Below are 14,905 nucleotides of genomic sequence, written 5' to 3' on the forward strand. Positions count from 1 at the left end.
ACAGTAGTGGTACTGTTATTTCTATATGGTAATAAGTGTGGCCAGTTGCTCATGGTATCTATATTCTAGAATCTATATTCTAGTACAGTGATGTTTACATCTACAACACTGAACTACACAAAATTTATTATAAATTTGAACTTAGCTAACCTTGACTAACAGGATTACAGCTCAGAATCTTCAAAAGTTACTCCTATCAATTTTATTGACATACAGCATTATGTGCCAATCACTTTTAAGTTTTTTACACACATGAACACTGTAATGTTAAATAGACTTTTAAGGCCTGCTGCCCAGGATAACGCTGCAGTAAGTGGCAAAGAAGCAATCTGAACCCAAACTCTATCAGTTTGTGATGTTAGCCACTTAACTGTAACACCTCCTGCCACAAATGGAGATCACAGAACTGAAACCTCTTCTGGCCCCGACAGGGTTCCAACATCCTGACTTCAGCACGGGCCCACTAGGACTGTCTGCAGCCAGTGGGAGGGTGCACAAAACAGATCTCACACTCTCCCCATTTTGCCTGTAACTTTGTCTTTCAAATAAATAAATAAACCTTTTTAAAGATACACAGGTACATAAGAAAGTGAATCAAACAACTTACTTGCCATCCTACTGAAACAGCCAAAAATCCACCCATTCTCACCCCACCCAAGTTGTACAGAAGCACAGGAAAATGAGCAGAAAGCCATCAACAAAAAAATCACTAAGGAAATTCTAGCATATATTAAAAAAAATAAGTTAACAGAAAAGGAACAGATTCCTCCAGAGCCTATCAAGTCAGAAGATGTTCTTCATTAGAGAAATGAATAGACTCTCAGGAAATAAAAAAATCAACTTGCTAAAACCCCACAGAGAAAGGAGTGGTTGGTGGATAGTCAGTAGGGACTGGCCATTTAGTACAGCTGGTGGCATTTGCACCTCAGATTCATCTGCTAATGAACTGCTTGCATGGTCAAGTTGGGAATTTGCTACAAAGGCTCTTAAGACAGAAGGTAAAAAAGTAGTAAGTGGAGCTCAATAAGAAACAGTATTATAGATAACTCTAGGCTACTAAAGACAATGAAAGCAGTAACACTTTACAAAGGCAAAGTAATAATAACAATGATGATGAAAACAGTACAGCAGGGCCCAGCACCAATAGCCCAGTGGCTAAATACTCACTTTGCAGGCACCAGGATTCCATATAGGCGCCGGTTCTAATCCTGGCAGCTCCACTTCCCATCCAGCTCCCTGCTTGTGATCTGGGAAAGCAGTTGAGGACAGTCCAAAGCCTTGGGACCTCCACCCACGTGAAAGACCCAGTAGAAGCTCCTGGCTCCTGGCTTCGGGATCAAGTCTGGCCATTGCGGTCACTTGGGGAGTGAATCATCAGATGGAAGATGTTCCTCTCTGTCTCTCCTCCGTATATCTGACTTTGCAATAAAAGCAAATAAATCTTTAAAAAAAAATCACTTCATTAGCCATCAAACTGTACTTTGTTATTAAAAAGTATTTCCCATAAAGCAAACAATATTAGTTATGCATTATTTTTTATAATGTTTGTCCTTTAGAAAAATTCAGCAATGTAGAAAATGACTGGAATGGGGATTTCTGTGCTGCTTTCTACTTTGATTCATGTCATTCCACTTTCAAAGACAGTGCTGTCCAGTCTTCCTAAATATTTAAACACTAACTAAATGCTATCTGTGAAGTTCAAATTCATTTCTTTTTTTTTAATCTGATCATATATATACAATTTTATCTTCGCAGAATATAGGTACTTCAAGAAAAAAATATTTTTGTTGTTTACTTAAATACAATTCCTATGCATATTCAGTAGAGCTTCCTTACTGCAACGCTCTCTGGAACAAAGTCTACGACACAGGGAACACCTATGGGAAAACTGAAGAATCCTCACAGTAAATTGAAAAGTACTCTATTAAAATGATAGCACTTCATAAAAGAAATGGTCACATCTTCAGCAGTCTAAGTGGACAGGTCAGCGGAAGCAAAATTTGCTCTTCCATTTTCTCACTTGACCCACCCAGTTGCATTTTTTACTTCTATTTAACCTCTAACTAGAGTAATACATAGTCCCTAGTTGAACAGACCTATATTAAAATCCAACAGCTGCCTTCTTGCTCAATATACACAACAGCCAAATGTCATAATGCCAAATGTGGCATTTTATTTATAGCAAATCTAGTATAAAGCAACATATTTTGAAAAGTGTAACTTTTTCCTCCTCATAAAAATAAGTAAAGCAGGCCTGGTGGGGGTTATGGGGAGTCACCCCAACTAGGCTGTGGCTCTCTCTGGTTTGTGTGAGGACCGAGTATGAAGAGGGTAGGATCGAGCTGGACTGCAACACCCATTAGTTCAAGTGGATGACAGGGCTGGAAACAGAACTGATCCAACAACTGTAGCAACTAGCGTGTGCATAAGCTGATTGGGGCGGCGGACTGTGCCAGACCTTGTAATGGCAAATTCACACAAGAATCACGTTTGGGATCTTCTCAGATGAAGCTTCTTTGGAGATCCCTCCAACTGAACTGCCAATCTCAGAACACCAACCATGAAGAGGCTATGTCAGCCAGTGGATTCTGAATAGGACTCTCAGAGCTTGCCTCACATCGGGGACCTGGGATGGGTGGGAGGCTGGGTGGGGCTTTTCCCTTTGTTTCTCCCTTGACCCCAGATACAGGGAAAATTATATTAGTGTGGAAACAATGGTATTACCCACTTTGTACCCTAATCCTTTGACCCTTTGTACCCTAATCAACTAAGTAAGATCATTTAAAATAAATTAATTAATTTAAAAGAATAAGTAAAGCAGTGATTCAAAGAAACGTGAGCCTTATTTAAAACTGGAGTCATACACTGAAAACTCACGTGGGCAAATGTACATGTTGCTTGATTTACAATCACAGACACATCTAAGTGTCATCTATTGTGACATCCAAGCATCTGTGCATTCTAAAAATTCATCTGAGAGAGTGACACTGAGGGAGAAACAAAGATTCTCCATCATCTGGTTCACTTCCAGCAAGGCTGGGTCACACTGAGGACAGGAGCCAAGAACTCCATCAAGGTCTCCCATGTGAGTGGCAGGAATCCAAGTACTTGGCCACAGGTGCTGCCACCCAGGCTCACAGACTAGAAACTGGACAAGGAGCTGGGTGGGCATCCCAGGTGGGAGTCTAACCTGCTGCACCGCAATGCCTGAGCCCCCTGCTGTCTTCCCCTCCCCCAGCCAAAAGCAATAAATCTCAAAGTACTTCATTCTGTTTGTTCACTGCATATTTAGCAATGATACCCCTCTTTGTAAATCACAGTTAATAAAGCTGTAATGTTAAATTGGTATATTACTGAAAAGTGATTTTGATCCAGGTAATTTTTTTTATTAATCTATTGAGATTTATTTATTTTTATTGGAGCGGCAGACGTACAGAGAGCAGGAGACACAGAAAAAGATCTTCCATCCACAGTTCACTCCCCAAGTGGCCACGATAGCAGGAGCTGAACCGATCGAAGCCAGGAGCCAAGAGCTGCTCCCAAGTCTCCCACGCAGGTGCAGGGTCCCAAGGCTTTAGGCTGTCCTCAACTGCCCTCCCAGGTGCCCACATAAGATCACCTCAGCTCTGGTTACTGCAGCCATCTGGGAAGTAAACCAATCAAAGGAAGACTCTGCTTCCTTCTCTCTCTGTAATATCTGCCTTTTAGGTAAAAGTAATAAAAATCTTCGAGACAGAAAAAAAAAAAGACTATACTACACAGGATGATCCACTGGTTCGGTGTGTCCTGAAATAGTGTAAGGGGAGCTGGAGAAGTCGCACAGCCAGCTAAGCCTCCACCTGCAGCAATGCTATCCCATACAGGCACCAGTTCAAGTGCCGGCTGCCCCGCTTCAGATCCAGCTCCCTGTTTATGACCTGGCAAAGCAGCAGGGCTGGCCCGAGTCCTTGGGCCCCTCCACCCATGTGAAAGACCTGGAAGCAGCTCTAGAATATCGCTATCTTTCCAATAAAAGTAACTTTTTTTAAATAAAAAAAAAAGAAACTGGTATATGGGAGAAATAAACATTACTACATTATAAAACAATCAAACAACTAGATGAAATTTTATTTTCTTTTGCTTTAAGGTTTATCTGAAAGGCAGCATTAGCGGGAGAGAGACAAAAATCTTCCACCTGCTGTTTCATTCCCCATGACCACCCCAGCTAGGCTGAAGCCAGAAGCCTCACACTGCATCCAGGTCTCCAGTGTGAGTGCAGGAGTCCCGGCACTTGGGCCATCTGCTGCTGCTTTCTCAGGTACATTAACAGGGAACTGGACCACAGGTAGAGCAGCTTAGACCCAATTTAGCACCACGTGGGACTAGGATGCCTGCATCTGACTAGTACATCCGACTGCACTGCCCACAATTTTATATTTTAAAGTAAAACTAAATCTTCAGTTATACTACTCACTCAGTTTCTATAAAGAAGTAACTCTCGTGTATTTCAAGCTTATTTTTAGACTTCGTGGTGAGACAGATTTATCCATGATGATCCATCATGCTTTATAAATGACCACAGTTTAACTACCTCTTTGTATTTAGAAGTTATTTTCTGAATTAAGTGACTTTCGTATCTACTGTAGTTACTCGTTAACCTAAACGAATAGAGAAAAAAGCTGAACTTGACTAACTATTACAAATGCTGAAGTTTTAATCAGATCTGAATGACAGAATTTTCATGAATAAACCTTCAACTGTAACTTGTCTAACATTAAGAACGTGGTAATCAGTGACATGTTAATAGTGACAATGGGACCAAGATTTCACAACATGCTGGTTTGTTCTAAAATGTGTGAACCCATTCCATTTAAGCCAGGCTGACTCTCACAACATGTCAGTCTGCTCCAGCAGTGTACAGACCCAGATGCACTCCTCGGTTCTGGTGCTTACGCGTGTCCCACTAAGTTTATATTACCCTATAACCAACTATGCAGTCTCTGCTGCCAGATTGGACCCAGCTGGGTTTCAGGAATGCTCAAATATATATACACTGTGTTACCTTCTGTTTCTTTTTTTGGAATAAAGTAGGATATTAATAAATCAATATAGTCAGAGGAACACTAAAAAATTCAGATGCTTTAATGATTTATGTAACAAATAATCGTGAATAACATTTGAGCATTTACTGTCTCAGATAATGTGGTAATCCTTTATATGCCATACACTGTTCCCTGATGACTGCCCTTGGAGGGAAGTATATCATCTCCATTTACATAGCTGAGAAATGGAGCTGCATGACCCACACAAATCCCATGCAAGTATTTTAATACACTGTAACTCCAACACAAACCCAGTGCTTATTGGGAAAGGAACTGTTGGTCAGCTACACTGAACACTGCAGGGAAGAGGAGTGTGACTATTGCTATGTTAATTTTGAAAGCAGCTCTAGTAGTCCAGTAATGAAGGATTCAGTAAGTGTGACTAGGCTGAGAATGTATCAGCACTCATTCTGTAATTTCTTCTCCTGAATTTCCTTCTGAGTGATTTCTATGTATGCATGTCTTATATCTGTATTCTTTATCCTAAATCCCTCTCCTCTAAAACTTTTAGGCCTGCTAGCTTACATCTTTCCATCTTGAAGTGGTCACATCTGTTGGTAATAGTAGAAAGAGAGAAATATTAATAAGAAGTCTAATTTCAGATGAGAAAACCTCACCTACATTGTTGAATTCTGTATTATAAAGATTTCAAACTTCTAAGTATTTCCTGTAAATATCTATTTAAATTTTATTCAAAATTCTTTATTACTTGACATGCTGAAGCAAATAGTACTGATAATGTTACTTTTCAAAAACACAGTATTTAAAAAGAAATATTTGTACCACTTCATCATTACGCAGTTTCATTCTTGGAGCTAAAAGAAACATACCAGTCCAAATATCCATCAATTTATGGACAAATAAAATGTGATCTGCTCAAATAATGGAATAGTATTTGACAAAAAAACTACAAGTTATAATATGGATGAACTTTGAAAACATTTGCTAAGTCACAAAGGATCATATATGGTATATTCTGTGTCTTGTTTTTTAAGGATTTATTTATGTAAATAAGAGAGGCAGGAGGAGTGAAATACTCCACCTGCTGATTCACCTCCCCAATTGCCACAATGGCTGGGGCTGGAATAAGCTGAAACCAGAAGTCCACCACTCCACCCAGCTCTTCCAAGTAGATACCAGGAACTTAAGTCCTTGGCTCATCATATGCTGATTTCCCAGGCACATTAGCAGGCAGCTGGTTCAAAAGTGGAGCAGCCAGGACTCAAACTGTTGCTCAGATATGGAATGCTGGTGTTGCAGGTAACAGCCTTGTTTTTATTTATTTATTTAGTTAGTTAGTTAGTTAGTTAAGATTTATTTATTTTTATTGCAAAGTCAGATATACAGAGAGGAGGAGAGACAGAGAGGAAGATCTTCCATTCGATGATTCATTCCCTAAGTGAGCACAACAGCCGGTGCTGTGCTGATCCAAAGCCAGGATCCAGGAACTTCCTCCTAGTCTCCCACACAGGTGCAGGGGCCCAAGGCTTTTGGCCATCCTCGACTGCTTTCCCAGGCCACAAGCAGGGAGCAGGATGGGAAGTGGAGCAGCTGGGATGTGAACTGACATCCATATGGGATCCTGGGGTATTTAAGGTGAGAATTTAGCCACCAGGCTCAGGTTGTAATTTTAATGTTTTAAGTCAAGGACCCTCAATCTGTAGGCCCAGATCTATTTGTAGACTTTAAACTTGCAAAAGGTGGATGTCGAGCAGACAGTCCCTTGTTTGTGGTTTACCAGGATTTCCTATGCAGGGGGTAGTACGGCGCAGAATGGGAAATGACACTTCCGACCCTAAGTCTTTCGCTTCCCCAAAATGCCTGCCAATCTCCTCACTTAAACGTGCGAGGCTTCCTCCCTACCCCCTTTCCCCCTGGTATGTCCATCCATGCAGGAAGGGACAAGGGAAAAAGCAGAGAATTCTGTCAGCACAAGACTTGGGTTATTTATGGCTCCTCCCAGCACAGCACAGGTGACGCATCTGACGAGCAGTTTAGGAGTAAATCCAGGGGTACAGCGCCCAGCGTTCTGCGCCTGGGAGCATGCATCTATTGGGTGCAAATCCTGTAAGAGCAGACGCCCCTGGTTCTGCCTGGAATTGGACAGTTATGTTAGCTCAATTTGGGCGTCCAATAGTAGGAAACTGCTCCCTCTGACAGGTTTCTCCCATGAGTGCAGGAGCCCGAGCACTTCAGCCCTCTTTTGCCGTTTTCCCACATGCATCAGATCAGAAGCAGAGCAGCCATGACGGGAAGTGATGCCCACAGGAGATGCTGGCGTTGCAGGCAGCAACTTAACTCTAATATTCTCTTTATAGGTAATAAAAGCTTTGCCCCCATTTATCACTTTTTTTTTTCCTCCTTAGCTAGTTTAGAATCCAAGTAGGGAAGAAGGTGTCAGTTTTGAAGACCTCTTAAATGCTAACAAACCACCTAAATAAGTTTGAGAAGAACAAGAATGAAAATATTTTCAGGAATATACTAACCTTAAGTCAGTTATGACAGACTATAATGTGAATATGATAATCACTGTCTAGAGAAATTCTGACTAGACAAAAGGGAGTCTTTTTCATGTACTTAAAAGACTTTCGGGAAATGTCCTCCCAGATGTTTCTGCATAAAGAACAGTAGGCAAACCCATCGAGGATTTCGGGTGGTGGAACGCTAAACGGCCACTGACATCCCTGCTGAAAGGAATGATGCCTCAACAAAGGGATCTGGCTAAGGCATATTTTTTCTTAACTGTTGTTCTGTTAAAATTAAGTAACACTAAATTTTTTTTCTCACCAAAAGTTTGTCTCTATGGCGATGAGAAATGTGGTGGTGAGACGAAAAGACTTGTACAAAAGGATAGTGCTTGAAAAGACTGAAATCCAAATCTTCTCTCCCTTTTCTGAAATTTGGCAAAAATTCTAGCCATTGAGGAAGTTAAGACAAACACAAGTGCGCCTAAGGAAGACATAGGTTATACTTTATTGACAAATGTTCTCGAAGGAAGCCTTTGCGGCACTGAAACTCAAATCTCATGTTCAAAAAACCGAGATGTGGGGAAAACTGTGCAAATGATTGTTTGGCACCAGCCAAATACAGAAGTCTGAAGAATCAATCTAGTAATGGATCATAGTGCTTGAAAAACTACAAAGCATTACATAAAATCAAAGCTACTGCTGTTGACAATGTATTCCAGTAACCAGCAAAAATCTGACCTCAGCACAGAATTAACTACTGTAACCATCTACCAGTCCACATTTTTGGTTCACAGAAACTGCTAAGGGTCCTTATCAGTGTCTCTCTGGGAACAAGCCAAGCCCCATACATACATACATTAGCTATTTGTTTCATTGCATCTTCGTTTGTGCATAATTCACAAGCTATTAGGACAAGTGCATGAAATGTCACCACACCCAGGTTAAAAAAAAAAAGAGTACACTTTACATGTGCACCAACTCAGTATGAACTGAAAGCTCTGCTATGGGACCACAATCATGGAAATACAGTTCATCAGTCGGGATTCTAGCAAGGTATTCTAGACTGCTTAGGGGTTGTTTAGTATTTCCTCCTGTCTTGCAGCAGTGCAAACAGAAGATGAAGAAGACAGACTCTAGAATGACAATGAAAAACTAGAAAAGGACAAACACAGTGAGGGTGGTGGACAAAGTCCAAAGCCTAGAGGGAAGACCTTTAACTCGTTCTAAATCTGGCCTTCAGTCTTGATGTTTCCTTACTCACAATAACACCTAATAAACAAAATGTGTCGTTTGTCCCAGGAAGGAGACTTGTGGTTTAATTTCAGAACTAGGGTTCTGAGGGTCGGGACTGTAGCACAGAAGGTAAGGCAGTTCAAGTCAGCTTCAGTCCAGCTTCCTGCTCCTGAGCCTGGGAGAGCAGCAAGACATCCCAAGTGCTTGGGCCCCTGAACCTGCAGGGGAGATCTGCTCAGCGTTCAAGGATTCCAGCGTCCACCTGGCCCATTCCTATTGGTGGATGGAACCAGAGGATGGAAGATTCCTCCCTTTCACTCTCCACTGACCCTCTAGCCCTACCTTTCAAGCAAACACACCTTAAAAAATGGATTCTGGGACTGGCCTGCTGATGTTGCATGCTAATCTTCTCTCTGTGGTGCCAGTTTGTGTTCTGGCTGCTCCGTTTCTGATTCAGCTTCGTGCTAATGGCCTGGGAAAGCAGCGAAGGATGGCCCAAGTCCTGGAGCTCCTGAACCCATTTAGGAAACCAGGAAGAAGCCCCTGGCTCCCAGCTTTGCACTGGCTCAGCTCTGGTTGTAGCAGCCATTAGGAATGAACCAGTGGATGGATGATTTCTCTGTCTCTCCCTCCCTGTAATTCTGATTTTCAAGTAAAATAAACCCTTTAAAAAAAAAAGGAATTGTGACTTAAAACAACAACAACAACAATGTATCTATTTGAAAGACAGAGAAAGGGCAGTTCCAAGTACTGGTTATCACCCCCACACGGCTACAGCCAGGATTTCCACCAGTGTCTCCCAAACAGGTGTCAGAGGCCCAAGGACTTGGGTCATCACACACTGCCTTCCCAGGCACATAGCAGAAGTTGTATTCAAAGCACAGCAGCCAGGACTCAGAACTGGACTGCTGGTGTGGCAAACGCCCGCTTCACCTGGCCTCTGACAGCTATTCTTACAAACCAGAGCAGGACTTCCTTGGTGTCAGGCACTGTTATCAACATCTTCCCTGGGTGCACTCAATCAGCACAAGAGGGCTATTACTATTACCTTTATTTTACAGAGAAGGAAACTGATAAATAAAGCTAACCAACTTGTCCCAAAGCCACAAAACTTGCAAGTGATGAAGTTTAGATTAGAATTCTCAGTTTCCCCTCCCTGCAGGTGTTTAACATTTCATCTCCAAGACCTGGAGTTTCAACATCTGTTTTAGCCATTAAAAAAAATAGCAATAACATATCACAATCAAAACTTTTATAAACTGAGGGGCCAGCATTAACTCCAGTCCCGGCTGCTGCACTTGCGACCCAGCTCCTTGCTAAGGCAAAGCAGCTAAAGCTGGCCCAAAAGCTTGAGCCCCAGGACCCAGGCGGGAGACCCTGAAGAGGCTCCTTGCTCCTAGCTTCCGCCTAGCCCAGCCCTGGCTGTGTGTGGCCATTTGGGCAGTAAACTAGTGAATGGAAGACCTCTCTTTCTCTGTGTAACTGCTTTTCAAATTAGTTAGTTAATTAATTTTTAAAAACTTTCATAGACTGAATCTGATACTGAAAAGAGTTAAGACATTAACTTTCTGCTGCCAGGTTAAGCCTCTTTTGCGACCTTGGACTAAGGCTATCCTGTCACGTCCGAGTTCCTGTTTAGAACATCTTGGGAAGGGACCACTCATTTGGAAGGCGGAACTCTGCATTGATCCTTCCCAGCTTGAGACTCCTCTGTCTGCTCAGGTCAAAGTGCACAGTGAACACCAAAGCTTGGCAAGGCCAGGCCAAGTTTGACTGCATCTCATCACAGCTCACAACAGTAAGCAAAGAAACATATGGCGGTCACATTTTAAGTCTTTTGCACAGTAAGGGGATGGGGCTCACTGCCTGACACAGTTAAAGTAATAACTGCAGGTAGGAATGATTTTGGAATTCTGTTGCTGTGTGCTACCTTCTGCCTTTGGCTGAGGGTCAAAGGAAACCTGCTCCGCCCTGCCGCTGGGGTCTGGGTCCTGCACCCACAACCCTCTGTGTCCCATGGGGCTCGACCAACCCTCCCACTTTGAGCACCTCCATTTGATTCAGTCCATTCTTTCACTGACTATAGGTCAGCCACCCTTCAGCAGACCCATCCATCAGCTCTTTCCTCGTCTCATTTCTATTCTTCGCCCAGCAGAGGTGTCACAAGCCGTCAAGACAATGACACTTCTGCCAATACTCAGAAGACGGTGGGACTCCTGTGTCGTGTTGTTGCATGAGGCTGGCAAGCCTCAATCTGAAGGATGCCTTCTGGAGGCACTCACAGCAGCATTCCTGACTGCCAGGGGTGGCTGGGAAATGCACCTACACTGCTAGGAAAGAAGCTGAGCACTACGTGAGACGGCCAACGAGACAGGGAGGTCATCATCACGTGAGGGGTTCATTAACCACCCACTGCAGTGAGGCCACCATGCTGCTACAACCAGTCCTACTGTGCTCCCAGCCTGCATGCCTTTTCTGCCACCAACTCCTTTCCTCTGACAGTTTCTACTTCCCTCAATCCCTGGACTTCTGGCCTTCTCATCTCCATGGCAACTCGCGGCTGATGACCTTGTCTCCAAACGCGAAGAAGTCACAGTCGTTGTCACCTCACCTGAAGACGGTTACGTTATTATTTCATCCGTATGGATTTCTCTCTCAACTCAAAAGTGGACATTTATCTACTGTGATTCCACCAAATATATCTTGGCAAAACTGATCTTTCTGCTAGAACACTCAAACTCTTTTGCCTCTACAGGAGCAAGCTCAAAAGTCTCATACCAGGAGTCACAACTCACATGTCTAATTAGGGTGAAAACAACAGCAAGGAACAGCTTGCCTCACATGCAACTCCAGCACACAAAAGCACCAGGCTGATGCTTTTCTGAGGGTGTTACAATTAAGAGCTCTGCTAAATCTCCACAGGCAAGAAACGTCGCAGCATTTTTCTGAGTGTTATTTTAATAAACCTGTAAATCTGACAGCATGACTGTGTGTTACTAGGTCTACAAGCAGGTTGGAGGGAGGGGAGAGGAAGGAGCCTGGAGGAAGCAACAAATGTCCCAGCGACGTTTTTTTTTTATGAGCTAAAAATACTGCAGGATAAATACAGAACCCTAAGTAATACTTCAGAAGTTTGACAACGTACTGATACACGTTGGTAACATTATTCACAGAACCGGCTTGGCATCCTCCCCACCCCAAACACGCCGCACATCCCCTTCACCTGCACCCAATAAACAGTTAAAACGCAAGCTCGTTCCAGAATTCCCAGAAGCCTCCCCCTCCAACAGCTGTGAGCATGAATTAAAGGTTTGGTCTTACAGGTCTGTAGGAGAGGAGGAAGGGGTGAGGGAAGGTGACTTCCAGATGGGGCCAAACCTGGCGCGCGCCTGCACCCGGGGTACCCACGGCTTCCCCGAGGGCACCAGCAGCTCTGGCACCAGCAGCTCTCCCGCCAGCCGCCCCGCGCACCCGACCGCCGCCGCCTGGGACTCGCAACGTGTTATTTAATTTTCTAACTACTACTGAGAGCGCCACAGCATTTTGGTGATAATGCGCTGGAATGAAAGATGCTCCATAAAATCAAGTTTATTATTAGGATTATGATAGCTCCCGGGCCTAAAATAAAGCCAAAAATTATAACCACATAACACTTCAAAGCAGAGGGGTGGGGAAAAAAATCGGAAGCCACAAGCGTCTCCAATGCTGCCAGGCCGGCGGGCGCTGGGGCTCCGAACCCCCACACCCCCGGCCTCCGCCAACCATCCTCAGCCCCCGCCGAGCGTGGGTGGGCCGCAGCGCCCTCCCTCGCGCCCCACGGGTCTCTGGTGACTCTTCCTCCCACCGCCGCAGGAGCCTCAGTGTTTCCCCCGACCCCCGCCGCGTTTCCTCTGGTCTCCCACCTTGACTTTTTTTTTTTTTTTTTTAGCCCTCAGCTCTGGCGGCTGCACCCCTCTTCCAGCCCAGCCCCAGGTCTCTCCCTTCGCCACTTTTCCTCAGCCTGAGGGGGTGCAGGGTGCAGGGGTCGCGGGGGGGTCCCCGCTCGTTCCGCCGCTGCCTCTCTTCCCCTCAGCCCCGGCCGCCGGGTCTCCGTCCCTCTCCGCCCCCGGTCTCCTCCAACCCTTCTCTCGTCGTCTTCTCCTCACAACCCGGGTCTCCTCGCCCTCCTGCCCTCAGCCCCCGGGCACACTGCCCGCCGCTCACCCGCCGACTCCCCGGTGTTGATCCAGTCCGGGTTGGCGATGCTGGCGATGGCGAAGATATCGGCGGCCAGAAAGAGACATCCTGAGATGATGGTCAGTTTATCCATCTCCCCGCCCCCGCTCCCCTCCCACCCCCCGAGCCCCGGGCAGGCCGCGGCCTCACGCCTCCCGCCCCATGGGCCGCCGCCTCGCAGCCCCCGGGACCCCCGGCTCCGTGCGCGCCCGCTCGCGCCCCTCAGCGCGCCCGGGACCAGCAGCAGCAGCCGCGGCGCGGCCCGCACAGCCGGAACCGCCGCCCGCCCCGGAACTGCTCGGCCCGCCCGCCCCTCACCCGGAAGCGAAGCGGCGGCGGCGCCGGGCAAGGCGGGCTCGGGATTCGGAGTGGCGTCCCTCTCGTTCGCCCGGCTGCTGGCCACCGGCTCCCTCAGGCTCGCGCGCTGCCTGGGTCCTCCCGACCTCCGCGGGACTCTTGTCACGCTGCCCGGGACCCGTCCTGCCACCCCGCACGCCGGGCTCCTGGGCTCTTCCGGCAAGCCACGGAGTCTCTTGGCTTTCCTCCCAATAAAAATAATGTTGTTGTCGTTGTTCATGACTGAACTTGAAGTCTTTGCAGTCCATAAGCCTTTTAGGAAGAGGTTGGAGTGGTGCGGGTGGAAGATTCCAGTCTTCCCGCAGGAGAAAGGCGAACCCCAGCCGTGGTCACCTCGTACCGCTACGATCCACCCACTGGGCATCAGGTAGCAGAGGTGCGGGGGTCCAGGAGTGGATGGGAAAAACTATTTCTCCTCAGTCTTGCAAAGCTTACACAGAAATAGGTTTAGGGGCTGCTGCGATGGCTCAACAGGTCAATCCTCTGCTAGCACGCACCAGAATCCCATATGGACGCAGGTTCGAGTCCTGGCTGCTCCACTTCCAGCTTCCTTCTTCTGGTCTGGGAAAGCAGTAGAGGATGGCCCAAAGCCTAGGAACCCTGCACCCATGTGGAAAACCGGGAAGAAGTTCCTGGCTCCTGACCACCCTAGCTCCTTCCCTTGTGGCCTTTCGGGGAGTTAACCAACAGACAGAGATCTCTCTGCCTTCCCTTTTTCTGTAAACCTGCCTGTAAAAAATATATATTTTAAAAAAATAAATGGGTTTAAAATAATTTCAGGAGCAGAACCCTATATCTGGGGGAGTTGGAAGAGCCTGGAGGATGAGGGTAGTTCTGGTTAGGGTGGTCAAGAAAGCTGCATTTCCATGGAGACCACAAGTACCAATCGGAAAGTCTGGCTGTATCCTGAAGATATGGAGCGAACAAAACAAGACCAGGACAACCAGTGCAAAGCTCTTCGGGAGGGGGCAGGGAGGAGACTGGTAAATAGTAGGACCGACCAAATCCCTTGGAAGGTCTAGAGAGCGGCCTGGGAAAGGGTGGGCCTAGGAAACAGTGGAAGATGGCCCCAGTCCTTGGGCGTTTGCACCCATGTGGGAGACTTGGATGAAGCTTCAATATGACCCAGCCCTGACCACTGCAGACATTTGGGGAGTGAAGCCGCAGGATGAAAGATTTTGTGCAGTGTGTGTGTATGTATATGTATGTGGGTATAATGTATATATTATGTGTATATATGTATGTACATCTATATTATTATATATATATTTGGAAATATATATATATATTTGGAAGAATTTTCAGAAAAGAGACTTGTATCCACTGCTGCACTCCCAAAAGGCCACAACAGCCAGAGTTGAGCTGATGCAAAGCTAGGACCCAGGAGCTTCTTCCTGGTTACCCACATGGGTGCAGGGGCCCAAAGCCTTGGGAGATGGTACATTCCAAACATGAACTGGTGCCCACATGGGATGCTGGTGCCACAGGATGGGGACTAGCCCGCTGTACCACCAGCTGGCTAGGATAGAAGATATCTACCTCTTTCTCTCT

The 14,905-nt window shown here is 45.8% G+C and overlaps 1 protein-coding gene across 1 annotated transcript in view; it reads right to left on the reverse strand.

Annotated features, from left to right (window-relative positions):
• MOSMO (modulator of smoothened) overlaps positions 1-13,099 on the reverse strand; it is a 37,565-nt gene extending 24,466 nt beyond the window's left edge. The window contains exon 1 of the mRNA XM_040973222.1: positions 12,986-13,099. Within this exon, the coding sequence (XP_040829156.1) occupies positions 12,986-13,091 (106 nt within the window). The 5' untranslated portion in view covers positions 13,092-13,099. The remainder of the gene's footprint in view (positions 1-12,985) is intronic.
• Positions 13,100-14,905: the final 1,806 nt, after the last annotated feature.

This window comes from Ochotona curzoniae, unplaced genomic scaffold, assembly GCF_017591425.1.
Source record: "Ochotona curzoniae isolate NIBS_2020 unplaced genomic scaffold, NIBS_Ocur_1.0 contig_2321, whole genome shotgun sequence".
Classification (NCBI taxonomy): domain Eukaryota; kingdom Metazoa; phylum Chordata; class Mammalia; order Lagomorpha; family Ochotonidae; genus Ochotona; species Ochotona curzoniae.